Here is a 17,767-nt window from a genome sequence, read left to right as displayed (position 1 = left end):
TTTTTTTGGTTTTTTTTTTTTTTTTTTTTTTTTTCGCCAAGTTTATTTTATTTCATTTTTGGTCTCTTGCTTTTCTTACTGGAAGTGTCCTTGAAATGTCTGTTTTGCACTCTTCTAAGAGCCCAATGATGTAAACTATTTAATCCTCAACTTTTCCTTAAGGAAGTTGCTGTGATCTCTTACTAGAGATAAGGAAACTAAGGTACGGGTGAATTAAATAATTAAATGGCAGCAGCAGAGCTAGGATTTGAACCAGCAGTCTGGAGTCTCTCGAATTCACCTGATAACCATGGTACGAGCCTGTTTCCCCATCTCTAGGTTGCTCTTCTGTATTGGCTTCAAGAATAAGGACATGGACAGCGACCTTCAGTTCACAAGAGACTTCTCTCCTAGCTGACATCACCTAGTTATGAACCTTTCTTCAAGATATTTCTCTTCTTTCTCTATGGAATTACAAAAGACTAGGTATAGGACTCTAGAAATAGCAAGGTCTGAGGCAGGAAGAGTGAAGGGATGGGGTATAAGCTTTAAGTAAGACCTGTGGTAGAAACCGTCTCCTGCTCCTGACAGAGTGACTGCACTTTAACTAAACCTCTGTGGGCCTTACTGAGTTTTGCTTTGCTGAGCTGGGATCATAGGCACACAGCCCCACACCCTGCTCCCAGGTGTTCTTGTAGACAGTGAAGAGACTAATGCCTACCTTGCTGGAGAGTTCTTAGAGTCCAAAGTGTGCTATAGGCCTTCAGGAATTGGCAGCTAGCATCTGCCAGGCTAGTAATCCTTCCAAAGAAGGAGCAGTAAGAGGGCTGTTTTGTTTTCATAAACTCTCCCTAATTCCATAATTGTTTCCTCTTTGTAGAGCTACACAGCAACATCTTGATAATAAGTTCTAGAGTTTGTCTTGAGTCACATGAAGGTTTCTAGTTTGTAGCTTTTGGCAGTCGCCCTTCCCCTTCCCCTCCCCCCCAGTCAGAACAATGGTTGTCTGTCTTCACTTTCCTTTGAGGTCTTGGTCAAGGGTTTTCCTTGTAGTCTGAGGTGGTATGTGGTCTGTCAAGCAGGGAGATCTGAGCTCCTTTCCACTGTGTAGGGACTGGCATCTTCGTGAGCCTTCCTTGGCTTTTGAGTTTCATCAGACCACTGTGCAATCTCTTCTTTTCAGTCTGAGGCTCTTTACACAGAAAACCAAAATGACATAAGAAGTCAGCAGTGCCATGGTTGGCACCTCACAGCCATGTCCTTTTCCTCATAGTTCTTGGGTGTTTCTCATAAAGATCATCCCCCCCACTGTTTCTGTATGCCCGTTTTTCCCTCTTATCTCCTTTCTGACCCTTGCTGCCTGTTTTTCTTCTGCAGCCATGCAGTCTCATTTTTCTTCTCTGAGCATTTTTGTCCTTTCTTATTTCCTTGCCTGCAGAGAATACTGTTTTCCTGGAGCCCATGTAAACTGACTTTCTCCTTCATATGAAGTTGAGTGTACACTTTCTTTGCTTATATTGTTTTCCCGAAACATTTGTTTTCTTCCCTTCATCCGAAACATCAGCTCCTTTAAAATTACATCTCTTAGTTGTATGGCTCAGTAAAGAGAAGGGTGGAGGGTCTTGTGAGGTGGTGTGCTGTGGTAGAGTACTTGCCTAGCATCTTCGGGCTCTGGGTTCCAGCATCATTATTTATTTATAATTGCTTTATAGCCAGACAGATGAGTGTGCAGCAGCAGCTTATTGACGTGATGGAGCGCATCTGTCGATTAGTTGATACTGTTCCTGTTGATGAATTGAAAGCTTTGAATTGTGGGAACGAGTTGCTTCAACAGCGAAGCATAAGGTACCTTGGTTTTCCTCCTGGAAGAGATCTGGTTGCAGTTCCACTGCTCCAAGTGAAGAAATGGGCAAAGTGTCCAGGCTTTGGGTGGCCAGACGTAAGGGTGATAGTTATATCACTTAAGTTTTAGATTTATCTCATTTTCAAACCATTCGTTTAAGATTTATATTACAATTTTTGAGGCTGGGGAAAAAAGACATACTTTTCTATAGTTTCTGTTGGGATTAAACATGAAGGTAAAATTTGTGGTTACTATAGCAAACTCTTTACATTTAATGTGTTCTCTTTTCTTCAGAAGGAAGCTCCTGGCTGAAGCGGATTTTAATGAAAATGATATCAGTCTTCTGGGTTTACTGTGTAGGCCCAGGCCTGATTCACTTGGTAACACTGTGCAGGGTGATTCCTGCCCTGTGGGACATTCTATTAAAGAGTTAAACTCACCATCCCCTCCCTCACACTTCCTTTCCACTGAGGAATGTTTACTGACCACTACTCCAGGAAAGACAGGATTCCTAGCCACCCCAGAGCATCCCTTTGAAAGGCCTTCGTTGAATTGTCATTTACAGAAGTCCTTTGTAAGTGGCAACTCAGCTGAAACACTAAGGACAGAAAAAAGAACCGAAAGCACTGATTTCCCAGGAAGTATTCTCACAAGCACCACTGGGAAAGATGAGAAAAAACATGCTGCTTCAAGAAACAACACAGAGAGTGAAGTCCAGGCCTCCTATGATATTGATAATTTTAACATTGATGACTTTGATGATGATGATGATGATGATGACTGGGAAAACATAATGCACAGTTTTTCAGCCATCAAATCTTCCACAGCTGCCTACCCACCTATCAAGGAAGGTGGGCCAGTTAAATCTCTATCAGAGAAGATTTCTTCAGCCAAGACAATGGCTCTTCCATTGGCACCAACTGCTCAGAATAAAAACCTCACAGAGTCAAGTCAGAATCACACTGGTAAGTCTAAAATAAATTGAATGCTTAAATATTATAGGAAAACAAAACTGTCTAAAATAAGAGTTGTATGCTAAAAGGCATAGCAGCACATCATTGCCTGAACACCACATTGTTTCTGTGCAAATTTCTACTGATGATTTGAATTACAAATCACAATTTCAAAAGCAAGTTGCTCTTTGTCTCTGTAGCAGCTGTAGGTTTACAAATGTCTAATTACAGCCTATTGTGGTAAAGCTCTAAAGTCATCACAGATGCCCTTGCCTTTAAACTAACATTTTCTAGTCCCTAAAACAATAAAGCTCATGGGTGCCAAATTTTTAGTGACTTGGGGATAGGCAAAATAAAAGGTTTTTTTTGTTTTGTTTTTGTTTTTGTTTTGTTTTGTTTTCGAGACAAGGCTTCTCTGTGTAATAGCTCTGGCTGTCCTGGACTCACTTTGTAGGCCAGACCAGGCTGGCTTCAGACTCACAGAGATTTGCCTGCCTCTCCCTCCCAAGTGCTGGGGTTAAAGGTGTGTACCACCACGCCTGCCTAAATAGGTGAGTTTATACCGTCAAAATGTGTAAATTTTCAGAATTCTGGATAGTGAGACGTAATTCACTTACAAAGTACAGAATTGTTTCATGTCTTATAACATTAAAATGTGATGCAGCATAAGAAGGATATGAAAGCAGAAAATCAGTAAATACTAAGTTAATCATGGTGGCTCACGCTTGGGAGGCTGAGGCAGAAGCATGACAGTGAGTTTGGATTATAGCATGAGACTATCTTAAAACAAACAAACATCTTTTAACTGCTCAGGAAAGGCTCCCAGTGCACCATGTCCTGGGCTGGGCTCTGGGAAGATTTCAGAGAACCCATGTTGGATCTGGCAGTTAATGAGGAATGAACTAAGCTACTGCAACGGCCTCAGAGTGAAGTCTGAATTAATTTTAAAGCCTTACCTCAGCCTATAAAGCTATCTCAAAGTGCTTTTACCGAACAAGAATACATGTGCAAAGTTTTATGAAGCACCTGACCCTCCCTATGTTTGCCACCGATGACTTAATAGCTCTGAGTTTGTTCTTACAGTGATGCTGCTGACCTTTAAAATAGCCGCTAATGGATTTATTTTGGTACGTTAGAATGTGTCATACTTGATGTCTGCAATTATCTTTGAGACAGTTGAGTGTTGAAGTGAGAGGAGTTGCCAGAGCTGGTGTGTGAGAGCCTCTTGTTCTCTTGAACCAGAGCTGGCCCTGTGAAAATGCCAGCAGGGAGAGATGTGAGAGACAGTGAAAGAAGTATCTGAGAAGTTCAGGTGACACTGAGGTTTCAGACCTGGCTGACTGTGACACCATTCACAGAAATAGGGAAGTCAGGAGGCCGATTCCATTTAGAAAGTGGTCGAGAAGGACTATTTTCAGACTGTTGAACTTAAAACTGTTAGAAAATCATTCAAGAGGACATGTCTGGGGGAGGGGGTGGGGGGAAGGGCCCGGAAAAAGGCAGTTAAGAGCACTGGCCGTCCACCTGAGGACCTGGGTTAGGTTCCTCACGGCAGCTCACAACAGTCTGCAACTCAGTTCTAGGGGGATCCAACACCCTCTTCTGGCCTCCTCAGATACCAGTTATATATGTGGTGCACAGATTTACATGCAGAAGAAACACTCATATCCATAGAATAAAAATAGGATAAATAAATAAATAAAAATGCTTTAAAAAGAAAGTAGTGTCTTTTAGCCAGTTGGATGTTTGTAGGGTGGGAACTTAGGAGGATGTCAGGAAACAGCCAGTCATTCTCTGCACACAGATTATGTTTAAGATCACAGGACCAGAAAAACTCCAAATAAGAACGAGAAAAAATCCCAATCCAAAAATCCCAAAATGCCTCTTCCAAAGTTAAGGAGCAGGAGAAGTGGAGCCAAGAAAGGGGGTTCAAAGCCGGCTGGATACAGCTCACTGTGTGCTGTACACTGCTGTGTCCTGGTGATAGTACACTACAGCCTAGGACGTACAAATTCTAAGTTTGCTCCCTAGCACCACAGAAATGAAAGAAAGCAATTAGAAGATATGATTATCTTGAAGAGGAAGGATGAACAAATTGTATTGATAGGGGCTGCAGGAAGGTCTTGATTTAGGCCCTTAGGAACATCTGAGACGCATTTGGGACAAAAGCCATGTAAACAGTTAAAGTGTGCCATTGATTCTGCAGGGGAAAGGTGAATGCTAAACTATATTACTATATTAATGCACTGATGTTTTTTAAATATTGATTGTTTTGTAGATAAGTTGACACAAAATTTATCATCAAAAAATCTGAAGCATGAACATTTTCAAGGTCTTAATTTTCCTCATACAAAAGAAATGATGAAAATTTTCCATAAGAAATTTGGCTTGCATAATTTTAGAACTAATCAGCTAGAGGCGATCAATGCTGCTCTGCTTGGTGAAGATTGCTTTATCCTAATGCCCACTGGTACGTATTTTAGGTAAGAATTGGCAGGAGTCCATTGGCAGATGGGAAATGAGAGCTCTTTAATAGAAATAAACACAACACCTCACACTATTCTTATTGTCCAGGGACCCTTTAGCACCCCCACCCCCCAACTACACTAAGGAAATTTATCTCTTGCCTCAGCCTCTCTTTTGGTGTTGGTATGATAAAGTTCATAGCTCCTTAAGGTTTTTAACTGAGAGCTCATTTGGGTGACCGGATGTAGAACTTTTCTTTGGGAATTTTTCTTTTTTCTAATCTAAATAAACCTAGAAGGGAGCAGAAAATGGATCTGAGAAACCATGGCCATTTCTGGCTGGTACCTTGATGGTACTGCCTCATGGTTCTGATCATCTGCTCCGGGGTGAAGGCATGACATTCACGTGTAGCTCTGCCCCTCACCAGGGAGGGGTGGCCCACGGGCAAGCCGCTTCACTATGGGCATGTTCAGGACAGTTAGGAGTACAGTGCCCACTTCACAGATGAGGATCCAATGAAAAGGATGCTGCAAGGTTCTTTCTTAGCCTTAGTTTTGAAGAGACCAGGTCTGTGCATTGCTATAAAAGCCTGTAAGAGCTGCTCAGTTATTTGAAATTCAATACATAAGAAGGTTAGCTAAAGCTAAGCTGCTGGTGATGCATGCCTTTAATTCTAGCACTTAGGAGGCAGAAACAAGCAGATCTGTGAATTCAAGGCCAACCTGGTCTCTACAGAGCATGTTCCATGACAGCCAGGGCTACACAGAGAAACCTTGTCTCTAAACAACAACAACAACAGTAACAGCAACAAAGAATGTTAACTAAGGAGTTATGCTAGGAAGCAGGTTTAGTTCCTCCATATAGACCTCCTGTGTGTTGCTTGTCTTGTCAGAGCCTTTAGCAAGTACCAATTGCTGCTGCTTTTATTATCACATCTGTTGACTAGACATCTGAATTTTTTCAAGCTGGGTTAAACATCACATAGTTTTTTACATTGTGATGTGGGGCATTGGGGGGCTATGAGCATGCCAGGGCATACATGTGAAAGTCTTTGTTTTGTTTTTGTTTGTTTCTTTTTGAGACAGGCCTTTTCTGTGTAGCCATGGCTGTCCTGGACTCACTTTGTAGTCCAGGCTGCCCTTGAACTCACAGAGATCCTCTGCCTCCCGAGTGCTGGGATTAAAGATGTGCGCCACAACCTGGCTTTTTTTTGGTTGGTTGGTTGGTTTGGTTTTGGGTTGTTTGTTTGTTGTTGGTTTGTTTGTTTGTTTGTTTTTTGAGACAGGGTTTCTCTGTGTAACAGCTCTCAAACTCACAGAGATCCACCATGCCCCCCGGCTCTGTGAAAGTCTTATCAGACTTGTACAACAAGCTTTTATCCAGGCCCTCAAACTTTATTTTAAAGATTAGGCAATGGTGGCTTGTCCACATTTCAGACTTTATTAACTTAGTGACACTGTGCCTACATTTCAACCCTGGTTTGGTCCTTGAAAATTCTGACACTGACTTTGACAGTCATCTAACCAGAGCTTTCAGTGGCTCTCCTCAGCTTCAGGAGGTATTTTCTGATTTCAGCCTCTTGACGACAGATAAAGTAAAAAGATTCCAAATAAAATTTCTTTTAGACAACTTTTTAAAAACCACTGGCCTCATGCATTTTATAGATGAAGAAACTGAGGCATAGACAGGTTAAAGGGCATGTCTGAGTCCATGCAGCTAATTAAGTGGTAGAGCAGATCTCTGTTCTCAGCATCCCACTCCTTTCTTGACATGTCTGCATATATGCCAGAATGAAATTTACTCACTATATGGAAAAGAAGGGATGTAGTACATATTTTTAAGATAAATTTTAGTCCTAAAAACTACCTAGCCCAGCTTTTGCCATTAGTATATCGGTGAAATTACGAATTAACTGGAATATAATCATGTAGTTATTTTAAAATATGTTCTTCAGGGCTGGAGGTGTAGCTCATTGGTAGAGCAAATGCCTGCACAGAGCCTTGGATTTGAGCTCCAACATGGAGCAGGGCAGAGAGGGAAATGAGTACACATGTAGTTTTACCCTTTCATTTCAAAGGAATAATTTTTATATTAATTATGTTAGTCCTAGATTTAGGATTTTTAGAGGCCCCTTATATTGCTTTAAACAGTTCGCTTGACTTCCATTTCTTGCACTTACTGTTGCATATATCTATACAAGATGTCTTGAAAAACTGCGCTTTATTTAAATTTCCTAAAGAATTTGTTTAATTCATTATGGCTAATTGCTGTAGGTAATCCTGTTTGGTTGGTGTCCTGTTAATTATTTTAAACATTATATTTGGTTTCCTTTGTAACTTTTACCTTCATACTCAAGATGAAAGCTGACATTTTTTCATTATTTGTCTTTTAGGAGGTGGTAAAAGTTTGTGTTACCAGCTACCTGCCTGTGTTTCTCCTGGAGTCACTGTTGTCATTTCTCCTTTGAGGTCACTAATAGTAGATCAAGTCCAAAAACTGACTTCCTTCGATGTAGGTTATTACATAAAACTATTAATAAAAACTGTGCCTTAGAAACACTTTCCAATAAGCTAGGAAATCTTGTTAACTATTGTTTAAGATATAAGAATAATTCACAAATTATTCTGGGTACATAGCTCCATGGCAGAGTGCTTGCCTAGCATACTGCAAAATATAAATAAGATTAAATAAATAAAGCATACAGTTAAGCTGTAGAGTGAAGCACATGTGTTAAAACATTTTGATTCAGATAACCGTCTGTAATTCAGTCTGATTTTATTCTTCTAGAAGAATGTATTTTAGTGAGAACTCTTAACCTATATTTTGCTGATGTAATTTGTTTCTACTATAAAGAGGTTTCTTTTTTTGGCTAAGGTGAGATCATGGCTCTCTTTCCCTATGTACATGGGTGTGCTTGTACACCTGTCTTTTTCTTCATTACTGGGCTGAAGGAATTACAGCTGTTGCTACATTCTATTAAGTTCTTCACATTGCAAAAGAATTGACGACGGTGTTGTGAATCACATCATATCAGTGTGACAACTGGTTTGATTTTTCTTCTAAAGAAGTGTCAGTGCAGTGATGGTAACTATGCCCAGCTGTTCACAGCATTACAACCATTGTCCATCATGGCTCTACGGGGAAACCCTAAAGATACATTGAGACCTGTAAACATAGCCAACCCATCCACAGTGATGGAAACCTTTAATCCCAGCACTTGGGAAGCAAAAAGAGGTCCCTCTCTGTCAGTTAGAAGCCAGCCTGTAATCCCAGCACTCGGGAGGCAGAGGCAGGTGGATCGCTGTGAGTTCGAGGCCAGCCTGGTCTACAGAGCAAGTCCAGGACAGACAAGGCTACTCAGAGAGACCCTGTCTCGAAAAACCAAGAAGTAGAGGAGGAAGAGGAGGGGAGGAGGAGGAAGAGGAAGAGAAAGAAGGGGAAGCAGCAGCAGCAGGCCTGGCCTACAAGCAAGTTTCGGGCCCTGTCACACACACACAGACGTGCACAGACACCATTGTCTTGTTTACAGATAGAAGAGGTAAAGCAATATAGAAAATGAAAGGAACGTAGCAAATATTCAAACGAGAACTTTGAAGACCGAAGTGGAGAAGGGTTAGTAGCAAATATTCAAACGAGAAAATGAAAGGAACAGTGGGGAGGCTTTTGCAGTTTTCCTTGACACAGAAGCATCTTGGCGTAACACAAGCTAGCTTCAGGTTTCCTGTGATGCCAAGGCTGCCCTCAGACTCCTAGTCCGCCTTTCTCATCCTCTTGAGTGTTACTGAGATTGCTCACTTGTGCCAACCCACTGAGGTAGGAAGGCTATTTGGAGTTATGTTTAACATGAATTTTTACAACTGTGTACTAGCTAGATGTGACACACCTATAATCCCAACATTGGGGAGCTGATGATGCCGGTGAATCACAAGCTTCAGTCTCAAAGTGAGACTCTAACTCACAAAACAAAATGTAAGAGTAAAAATGTGTATGTTCATTGTTATTATAGTGAGGTATTTGTTTCTTTTGGCAGGTGTATATGACTTATAAAATATAAAACCTAAAAAGCACAATCATGTCTAATTAATGTATACATAAAATGAAATTATTATTTTTAACTTAGATTCCAGCTACATATCTGACGGGGGATAAGACTGACTCAGAAGCTGCAAATATTTACCTCCAGTTATCAAAAAAAGACCCAATTATCAAGCTTTTGTATGTTACTCCTGAGAAGGTTTGTATTTATTTCACTACTTTTAGTGTAAGATTACAACACACTAAAGTACATATATTTTAAGGACTTTGTCATAATTTTTACACACATTAAAGAATTCTTTTAGTCTTCACGCCAGAGCACAGATGCTAAGAGCTTCTCTGGCTCCTTTATTGTTCTGAAGGACTTAATTGAGAATGAGCTGCAGACCTGCCATTTTCTTCACTGTGCACCTCCTGACCATATAGTACTCCCTCAGTAATCAGTGTAATTTATCCATCAGGAAATGTACAGTGCTACATCCTGTTACCTAAGCAAGTAAGCTTCCAGTAATAACCTTTTTAAAAAAGGTTTATTTATTTTATGTATATAAGTACACTGTCTTCATACACACTAGAAGAGGGCTCCAGATCTTACTACAGATGGTTGTGAGCCACCATGTGGTTGCTGGGAATTGAACTCAGGACCTCTGGAAGAGCAGCAAATGCTCTTAACCTCTGAGCTGTCTCTCTAGCCCCAGTAATGACCTTTATAAATAGAAAGCAAGAAAATCCCAATTTAATCTCCTTTTATTTAAACAGTTTTTTTTTTTTTTCAGTTTTATAATTTTGACAGTTTTGAAACATAAGGACCAGTTTTGAAGCGTGTGCTTCAAGTTGAATTTGTCGTCTCGTTTCCTGTTGGTTAGATTCACACCCTCACTTTGGCAGGGATGCTGCAGATGTGGTGGCATGGTCCTGAGTGTGCTATTGGAAGACACATGGCATTGGCTTGTCCCATTACCAGTGGTGTTCCTTAACAATCGCTAGATTAAAATAGCATTGCCAGGCTGCTTCCCCTTTGTTCTTACTTCTCCCTCTTTGTCTTTGTAATTAGTAGATACCCCATTGTGGGAGATCCTGAGATTAAAAATGCCCTCTTAGACATCAGAGCCTCTCCACTAGTTTTAGTTTCCATTGATGACTTTTTTCCTCAGTTATTACTAGAGTGAATGCCAAGTTCTGATTTTACTAACATTGCCCATCATGGCATGAGAGCTTTGCCTTGCGCTGCATACTTATCAGTGTGAACTTGTGCATTCTTTATTTATTTAGTAAGTTATAATCAAATTTTATTATGTATTTGATGTTCTAATTGCCTAGATTTGACCAGTGAGGAAGGTTCATCAACCTGGCTTCTGTGTCCTTTTCATATGTCCCTGTCAAGTCATGCTTGTTACTGGGATGCCATTGCTTCTGGACGAAGCAAGAACCCTTAGATATGCAGTAAGAGGCAGAAAAAAAGTTATAGCTGCTAACCTGATCCGTAAGACTCAACAGAATGTGCATGAGCATACTGAGATGTCTCATTTGCTCTTCTACTTCTGGTCTCCGTAGACTGAGAAGAGAGTCTCTTCTGTATGGGCCAGTTCTAGCAGAGTAATTGCAGTGGTAGTAACGGTAGTCATTCAAATCATGTGTTTAAATCTCTCACATATCTCTGATTCAGGTCTGTGCAAGTAACAGGCTGATTTCTACTCTGGAGAATCTTTATGAGCGGAAGCTCTTGGCGCGTTTTGTCATTGATGAAGCACACTGTGTGAGTCAGGTGAGTTTCTCTTGGGCTATCAGTGTGTCTATACCACCAGTAGTACTCACAACCACAGCATTGAAGAACAACCCACATTGCACAAATGTGCTGCCTCACTGGAGAATAAAGCACCTCCTATATGCTAACCAGTACTGGCTGTCATAGAGATACAATGATCTGAAACAGTGTTGTTTTCCAATTAGTGGGGTCATGATTTCCGTCAAGATTACAAAAGGATGAATATGCTTCGCCAGAAGTTTCCTTCTGTTCCAGTGATGGCTCTCACTGCCACAGCAAATCCCAGAGTGCAAAAGGACATCCTCACTCAGCTGAAGATTCTCAGACCTCAGGTGTAAGTTGTTGAAGGCCATGCTTTCAGTTCCCTGCTTCTGTACATTAGCATCACCTATGGGGTTTTAGCAATCCAAGTATCCAGATTATTCCCGAGGGCAGGTAAATTAGAATATTTTAAGTTGGAAGTTTGTTTTTTTAATTCTCAAAGGATTCCAGGTGCATTAAAATTGGGAGCAAAATCTGTTAGGTTTTTTTGTTTGTTTGTTTGTTTGTTTGTTTTGTTTTTTTTGTTTTGTTGTTGTTGTTTTAACTTAATAAAAGTAGACTCTGTGGCAGCTTAGATGGCACAACACATAAAAGTGCCTGCGGCCAGGCCTGACTGCACAAGTTCAATTCCTGGTAGAATGAGAGAACTGGCACCTTCTGCCTGTTGCCGTTGACCTCCACAAGCGAGCCCTAATAGACAAACAAGTAAATATAAACAAAAGTAAATGCTCCCACCCTGTGCCTTAGAAGTGGGATACATCCAACGCAGTGCAGCCCTCTGAACAGGTAACTTTTACTTTGGCTTCGAGGCTCCCAAAGCACTTCATGGAGTTAACAGATGACCCTGCTTTGTCTTTTTTTTTTTTCCCTTAAAGTCTTAATTATATGCATAATCTGAGAACAGTCTAGACCCTCTTAGGATGCCATTTTCACTTGGACTTCATGGCACAGCATGGTTCTTGCTACCTCCAAAATCCATAACTAACTGGTAACAAAAGCCACACAAAAAAATCACCTGTATATATTTAGGTCCTGCAGGGTTAGTGTACTTCTGCCTGAGTTTGTTGAAATAGATGCATTCTTTGTTAAGTTAACTTGCTCAGCAAATACTTGTTGGCTCTGTTTCTTAATAATTAAACTTTATTATACAACCCAACTAGCTTACACAAGAAGGAAAATAGGTTAAAGGGACAAAAGAGTGAACCTTCCGGTATCCATTCCACGGGACAGGTCCTTAGGTGTCTCTCTGACCTGCGTGCTGGTCTGGCCTGTTCGCTGCGCTCCAGCCCGGGCTGAACTTGTTCTCTCCTCCCCACCTGCCTGAGTCATGTGGGAAGGGCGGTCTGCTTCTCCTGTTGAGGGTCCATTAGAAAAACAATAGCCCAGGTGGGGTTTCCAGGTCTGCTTCCTGAATTCCAGGCCCAGGATGGCTCCACTCAGTCTGTCACAAGGTATTCATGGGGTACCCGAAGGGTAAAGCCCGCCAAGACTGCTTCCACCTGTGACAAAACTCAATCTTTTCCACAAATACTTAGCATGTTTGCACACCAAGGTTGTTTTGAGGTTGAGGTAGACTGTCTGAAGGACTATGGATGGACAGATTTCTTTTTTAAAATGATTTATTTTATTTAATATATACGAGTGTTTGTCTGCATGTATGTCTGGGCACCATAATCTATCTCTGGTACCCACAAAAGCCAGAAGACATCAGATCCCTGGTGATCTGACTTTTATATACCACTAATGGCTGTACTTGAGTGCAAGAATGTTAGTGTTCTCAGAATTTTTTGTGTATATCACAAAATGTAGAATGGAATGTTTGGTTTTGGTTTTTCGAGACAGGGTTTCTCTGTGTAACTTTGGCTGTCCTGGGCTCGCTTTGTAGACCAGGTTGGCCTCGAACTCACAGAGGTCCACCTGCCTCTGCCTCCTGAGTGCTGGGATTAAAGGTGTGCGCCACCATGCCACCCAGCTTAGAATGGAATATTTTAATGTCACTTGCAGTGAGGAATATTTATGTAAAATTTGGGTAAGAGAATATATTTTGCCTCCACATTAAATATGTGCTCTTAATTCTATATTGAATATTAATGTTATACATGAGGTTCTAATATATGCTGAATGCTAGAAATGTGTTTCTACAACTACTATACTTACTATAAAATGTTTTCTTTCTACCTACCCTCCTGTGTTTTTACTGAGATGAGGTGCAGAGTCTTGCTATGAAGCGCCACTGTCTTGGAACTTAAAGTGTAGACCAGGCCATCACTGAACTCTTGGCAGTCTTCCTGCCTCATCTTCTCAAAAGCTGTGATTACAAGTTTGCACCATCATCCTGGATTATGTATATTTTCTGCATGAATGTGCATATGTGTGTGTGTGCTCATGTGAGTGTTTGTGAGTGTTCCTTAGGAGGCAGCCACCTCATTTTTTTGGAGGCAGGATTTTATTGATATGAATGGAGTTCACTATGTCGGCTAGAATGGCTCACCAGAAAGGCCTAGGGGTCCACCTGGTGTCTGCCTGTCCAGTTTTTGGATTACAAGTGGTAAGCAAATGCTGACCACTGAGCTATCTGTCTATCAGTTATATTAATTGGCACAACCCCATAATTAAAAGAAGTCATGTAAATTCCCTTACATTTGAGTGATTTTCTGGAAATAGAGGACTTACACATTTATCTAGAGATAGGCACCTTAAATCTCTTTTCCTGGAACGGTGGGAAAGCGATGTGTCTGAGAAAGCAAAATTATACATATCCAGAATCTAGCACATGGCGCCTTGTGCATATCTGATATTCAGTACGAGTGAATAAGTGAAACATATGGAAGGGTTTGGTAAATGTGGATAAAATGTAAATTTGTTGATTCCTTAATATATCTGCTATTTCTGCTTTAGAACGTTATAAAATCCCATAGTAGAAGTAGATTTTTAGGAAGCACTTTCTGGTATGCTGTTTCCTGATCTTTTTCTGCCAGTAGGTCCCTTATTTGAATGAATTTGCCAACTGCTGCTGTGTTGTGGTGTTAATGAAGTCAGGTACTCCTGGGTTTATACCAGTCGCCTCACGCCCCACTCTCCCTATAGTCCTATGATAATACTCTTCCTCTTGAACTTGCAAAATTAAATTCTACCTTGGGAAAATCAAGAATGGCTAATGATACATGATCTCATGCTGTTCTCTAAGATCCTAGCCGATGAACAAAGAGAGAACAAAGAATCAAACATACAGATGTAACTGTTGTACAGTAATATTTCTCCCCACAGTGTGCCAGCTGCTGCTCCTAACATTTTATATGCAGTCTTATGTATTCACCTCATGAAAGTTCTACATGATATATAATCCTCCATTTCCTCATTCTCTACATAAAGAAACTGAGTCACAGGCAGGTGACAAGCTTGAATCATAGCACACAGTAGCAAATACCTGAGATTCCAGCACTTGGTTTGTTTTATTTTTGTTTTTGAGACTGGGTCTCACTATGTAGCTCTGGCTAGCCTGGAACTCACTATGTAGACTGGGCTGGCCTTTCACTCATAGAGATGCACATTTTTCTGCTTCTCCTTCCTGGGCACTGGGATAAAGGCATGTGCCACCACACCAACACCCCAAAACTTGGCATGGGAAGCAAAGGCAGGAGGATCAAAAGTTCAGGGTCACTCTCAATACATAGCAAGCTAGAGGCCAGCCTATAATACATTAGGTAATATTGTGGGGTGTGGGTGGAAAGGTGGCTCAGTGTTAAGAGCACTGGCTGCTCTTCCAGAGGATCTGTTTTCAATTCCCAGCACCCACATGGTAGCTAACAAACATTTGTAGTTCCAATGGATCTAATACCCTTCTGGCTTCAGAGGAAACTACATGCAAATGGTGCACAGACATACATGTAGGTAAAACACCCATATACATAAGTTATAAAAATAAATTATAAAAGATTGGCAAGATGGCTCAGTGGGTTAGGCAAGTCAGACATGGTGGAGGGAACCAGCTCCCTCAAGCTGCCCTCTGGCCTCTGCATGCCCACTATAGGACACATACATAATATATCAAATAAGTATAGTTTAAATTTATTTTTAAAAGATAAAAGAAACAGTCACAAAGAAATTAGTAACTTGCAAAGTTCATAACCCTAACAAATGTAGGAGTAAAGACTTCAATCCCAACAATCTTGTTGCAGAAACTTTTAAATACTACTCTAAAATGCAAAACAGAAGTTGAAACTAAACATAATTGCCAACTAGGATGGCCAGAAAGTCAGCATTGTAACACAGTGTAGCAGCTAGCAGAGTGGGGAGGTCGGATGTTTTCAAAATGATGCAGGTCTTACAGGAGGAGCAGCTTGCGGAGAAAGTCTCAGGTTGTACTGAGACTTGCCTTTCATACCATAAAACTCACCTAGTTAAACTGCACGAGTCGGTGCAGTGTTTAGTTTTTTCATGGAGTTATACAATCATCACTGATGTCTACTTTTAGTACCTTCTCTCTCCCTTAAGAGCTCTGTTCTCATTAACAGCTAATCTCTTTTCCCCTCTGCCCCAGGCAACCATTCATTGACTTTTTGCCTTCACAGATTTTTTTGTATTCTGGACATTTCACATACAGGTTAATTATCCTCAATGCTTGGGGACCAGAAGTGTTTTAGATGTGAAGTTTTCTAGATTTGGGGGTATTTGCATATGCATGATGAGGTATTTTGGGATGTGACTTAAGGCTAATGAACATGAGGTTGTTGTTGTTGTTGTTGTTAAAGACTTATTTATTATGTATACATACAGGCCTGTATGTGTGCCTGCCTGTCAGAAAAGGGCACTGGATCTCATTATGATGGTTGTGAGCCACCATGTGGATGCTGGGAACTGGACTCAGAACCTATGGAAGGGTAGACAGTGCTCTTAACCTCTGGGCCATCTCTCAAGCCCTAAACATGAGATTGATTTGTTTCATATATACCTCATACACATAATTGAAAGGTATTTTTTATTTTTTTGCTTCATTTATTGAAAAATATTACAGTGTGTGTGTGTATATGTGTGCGCGCATGCGCGCGTGTGTGTTCTCGAGCATGCATGTGCTATGTGTGGAAGTCAGAGGACAACTTGCAGAAAGTGGTTCTCTCCATCTACCTTGTAGATCCCTGGGATTGAACTCAGGTTGTCAGGCTTAGTGGCAAACACCTTTGACAGCAGAGGTATCTATTTATTTTGAGATGTCTTACTATGTAACCTAGGTTGGCCTAGCATTTACTAGGTAGTCTAGCCTTACCCATCTCCAAAACATTATTTTGTTTATTTTCATCTTTTTCTTGTTTTATTTAGTTTTTGAGCTGGGGTCTCATGCATGTCAGAGTAGCCTCAAACTCTGTAACAGATGATGACCTTGAACTTCTGATCCTGCCTTTACCTCCCCAGTTCTGAGATTACAGGCATGTGCCATCGTGTCCAGTTTATGTGGTTGTGGAGTTCCAGCCCAGGGTTTTGTACATCTTAGGCAAGCATTATACCAGCTGAGCTCCATCTCCAGCCCAGGAAGGTAATTTTAAACAGTGTTTTAGTATGTCTGTTTTTACTCCAACATGTCTGTCAGGCAAGGTCAGGTGTGTATTTTCCTGTCAGTGGATAATATGTTTTCCTCTCATGCCCAAGGTCTTTAGATTTAACACTCCAGTACCCAGCAACAACACCAAACATATGTGTGGTCCTTTGTAAACAGCAATATTTTAAAGTTTGTTTTAGATTGATTTATTTTATGTGTATGAATCCTTTGCCTATGTATATGTGTATATATCATGTGTAGTTGAATATTTATTAAACTCTAAAGGGCTATTCTATGACTGGGCTAGCCCTCAAAGTAATCGACAGAGACCCATGGATTTAAACTTAATTTTCTAAGCTAGTCTGGCTGCTTCTCAGCTGGATTCCCTTAGTTACTTGTCAATAAATCAGCCTGTCTGGGCTAGATCTGCTCCACCAGGCCATTTTCTCCATCCTTTTCCTTCTCACTCCCAGCCTTCACTGTGGTCCCTACCTCAGACCCCCAGCCTGGGAACTGAAGCTCCTATCTCTGTTGTGCCCACCTACAGGCTCCAACCTTTTTTTATTAGACAATCAGGGGTAATAAGAGAGCAAAGTCTACATAGCATCACTTGGTGTGTATGTGAGAATGTACTCTTTTGGACAGCAACAAGATCTTGTGGGGCCGCATTTGAATACACAGCAGCACCAGACCAACCCCCAACAGCCATGTGCATGCCTGGTACCTGTGTAAGTCAGAAGAGGGCAGGCGTCAGATCCCCAGGTACTGGAGTTAATAGATGGATGGTGGGGGGAAAAAATGGAGAAAGAAAAGTGTTTTAATTCTTACAGTATTTATATACAAAGGGAGAATACTTATTTATTTTGAGCGAGGGTTTCTTTTTATGGCCTTGGCTGTCTGGGATCTCAGCAGGCTGGCTTCAAACTCCCAAAGATCCACCTGCCTCTTCTTCCTGAGTGCTGGAATTAAAGGCACACATCACTGCATCCATGGATTTTATATATTTTTATGTGTTAAATGTTTTTGTTTATTCTATCATACTTGCATACAAGTAAATTGTGTAAACAAATAAAACTTGGTTTTTAAATCAACTGTACTAAAAAAAACTTTGATCTAGATTGAATTATTAAAATTATTAGGGGCCAAAGAGA

At 40.8% G+C, this 17,767-nt stretch overlaps 1 protein-coding gene across 2 annotated transcripts in view; it reads left to right on the top strand.

Moving 5' to 3' along the window:
- Blm (BLM RecQ like helicase) overlaps nucleotides 1-17,767 on the top strand; it is an 83,321-nt gene that overhangs the window by 26,445 nt on the left and 39,109 nt on the right. For both annotated transcript variants that reach the window (XM_051148796.1, XM_051148798.1), the window contains 7 exons: nucleotides 1,692-1,824; nucleotides 2,117-2,787; nucleotides 5,054-5,245; nucleotides 7,634-7,752; nucleotides 9,362-9,475; nucleotides 10,943-11,041; nucleotides 11,227-11,375. In XM_051148796.1, the coding sequence (XP_051004753.1) occupies nucleotides 1,692-1,824; nucleotides 2,117-2,787; nucleotides 5,054-5,245; nucleotides 7,634-7,752; nucleotides 9,362-9,475; nucleotides 10,943-11,041; nucleotides 11,227-11,375 (1,477 nt within the window). The remainder of the gene's footprint in view (nucleotides 1-1,691; nucleotides 1,825-2,116; nucleotides 2,788-5,053; nucleotides 5,246-7,633; nucleotides 7,753-9,361; nucleotides 9,476-10,942; nucleotides 11,042-11,226; nucleotides 11,376-17,767) is intronic.

Source organism: Acomys russatus, chromosome 7 (assembly GCF_903995435.1).
Source record: "Acomys russatus chromosome 7, mAcoRus1.1, whole genome shotgun sequence".
Lineage (NCBI taxonomy): Eukaryota > Metazoa > Chordata > Mammalia > Rodentia > Muridae > Acomys > Acomys russatus.
The sequence above is the reverse complement of the archived record's forward strand: the minus strand, read 5'-3'. Positions and strand labels throughout refer to the sequence as shown.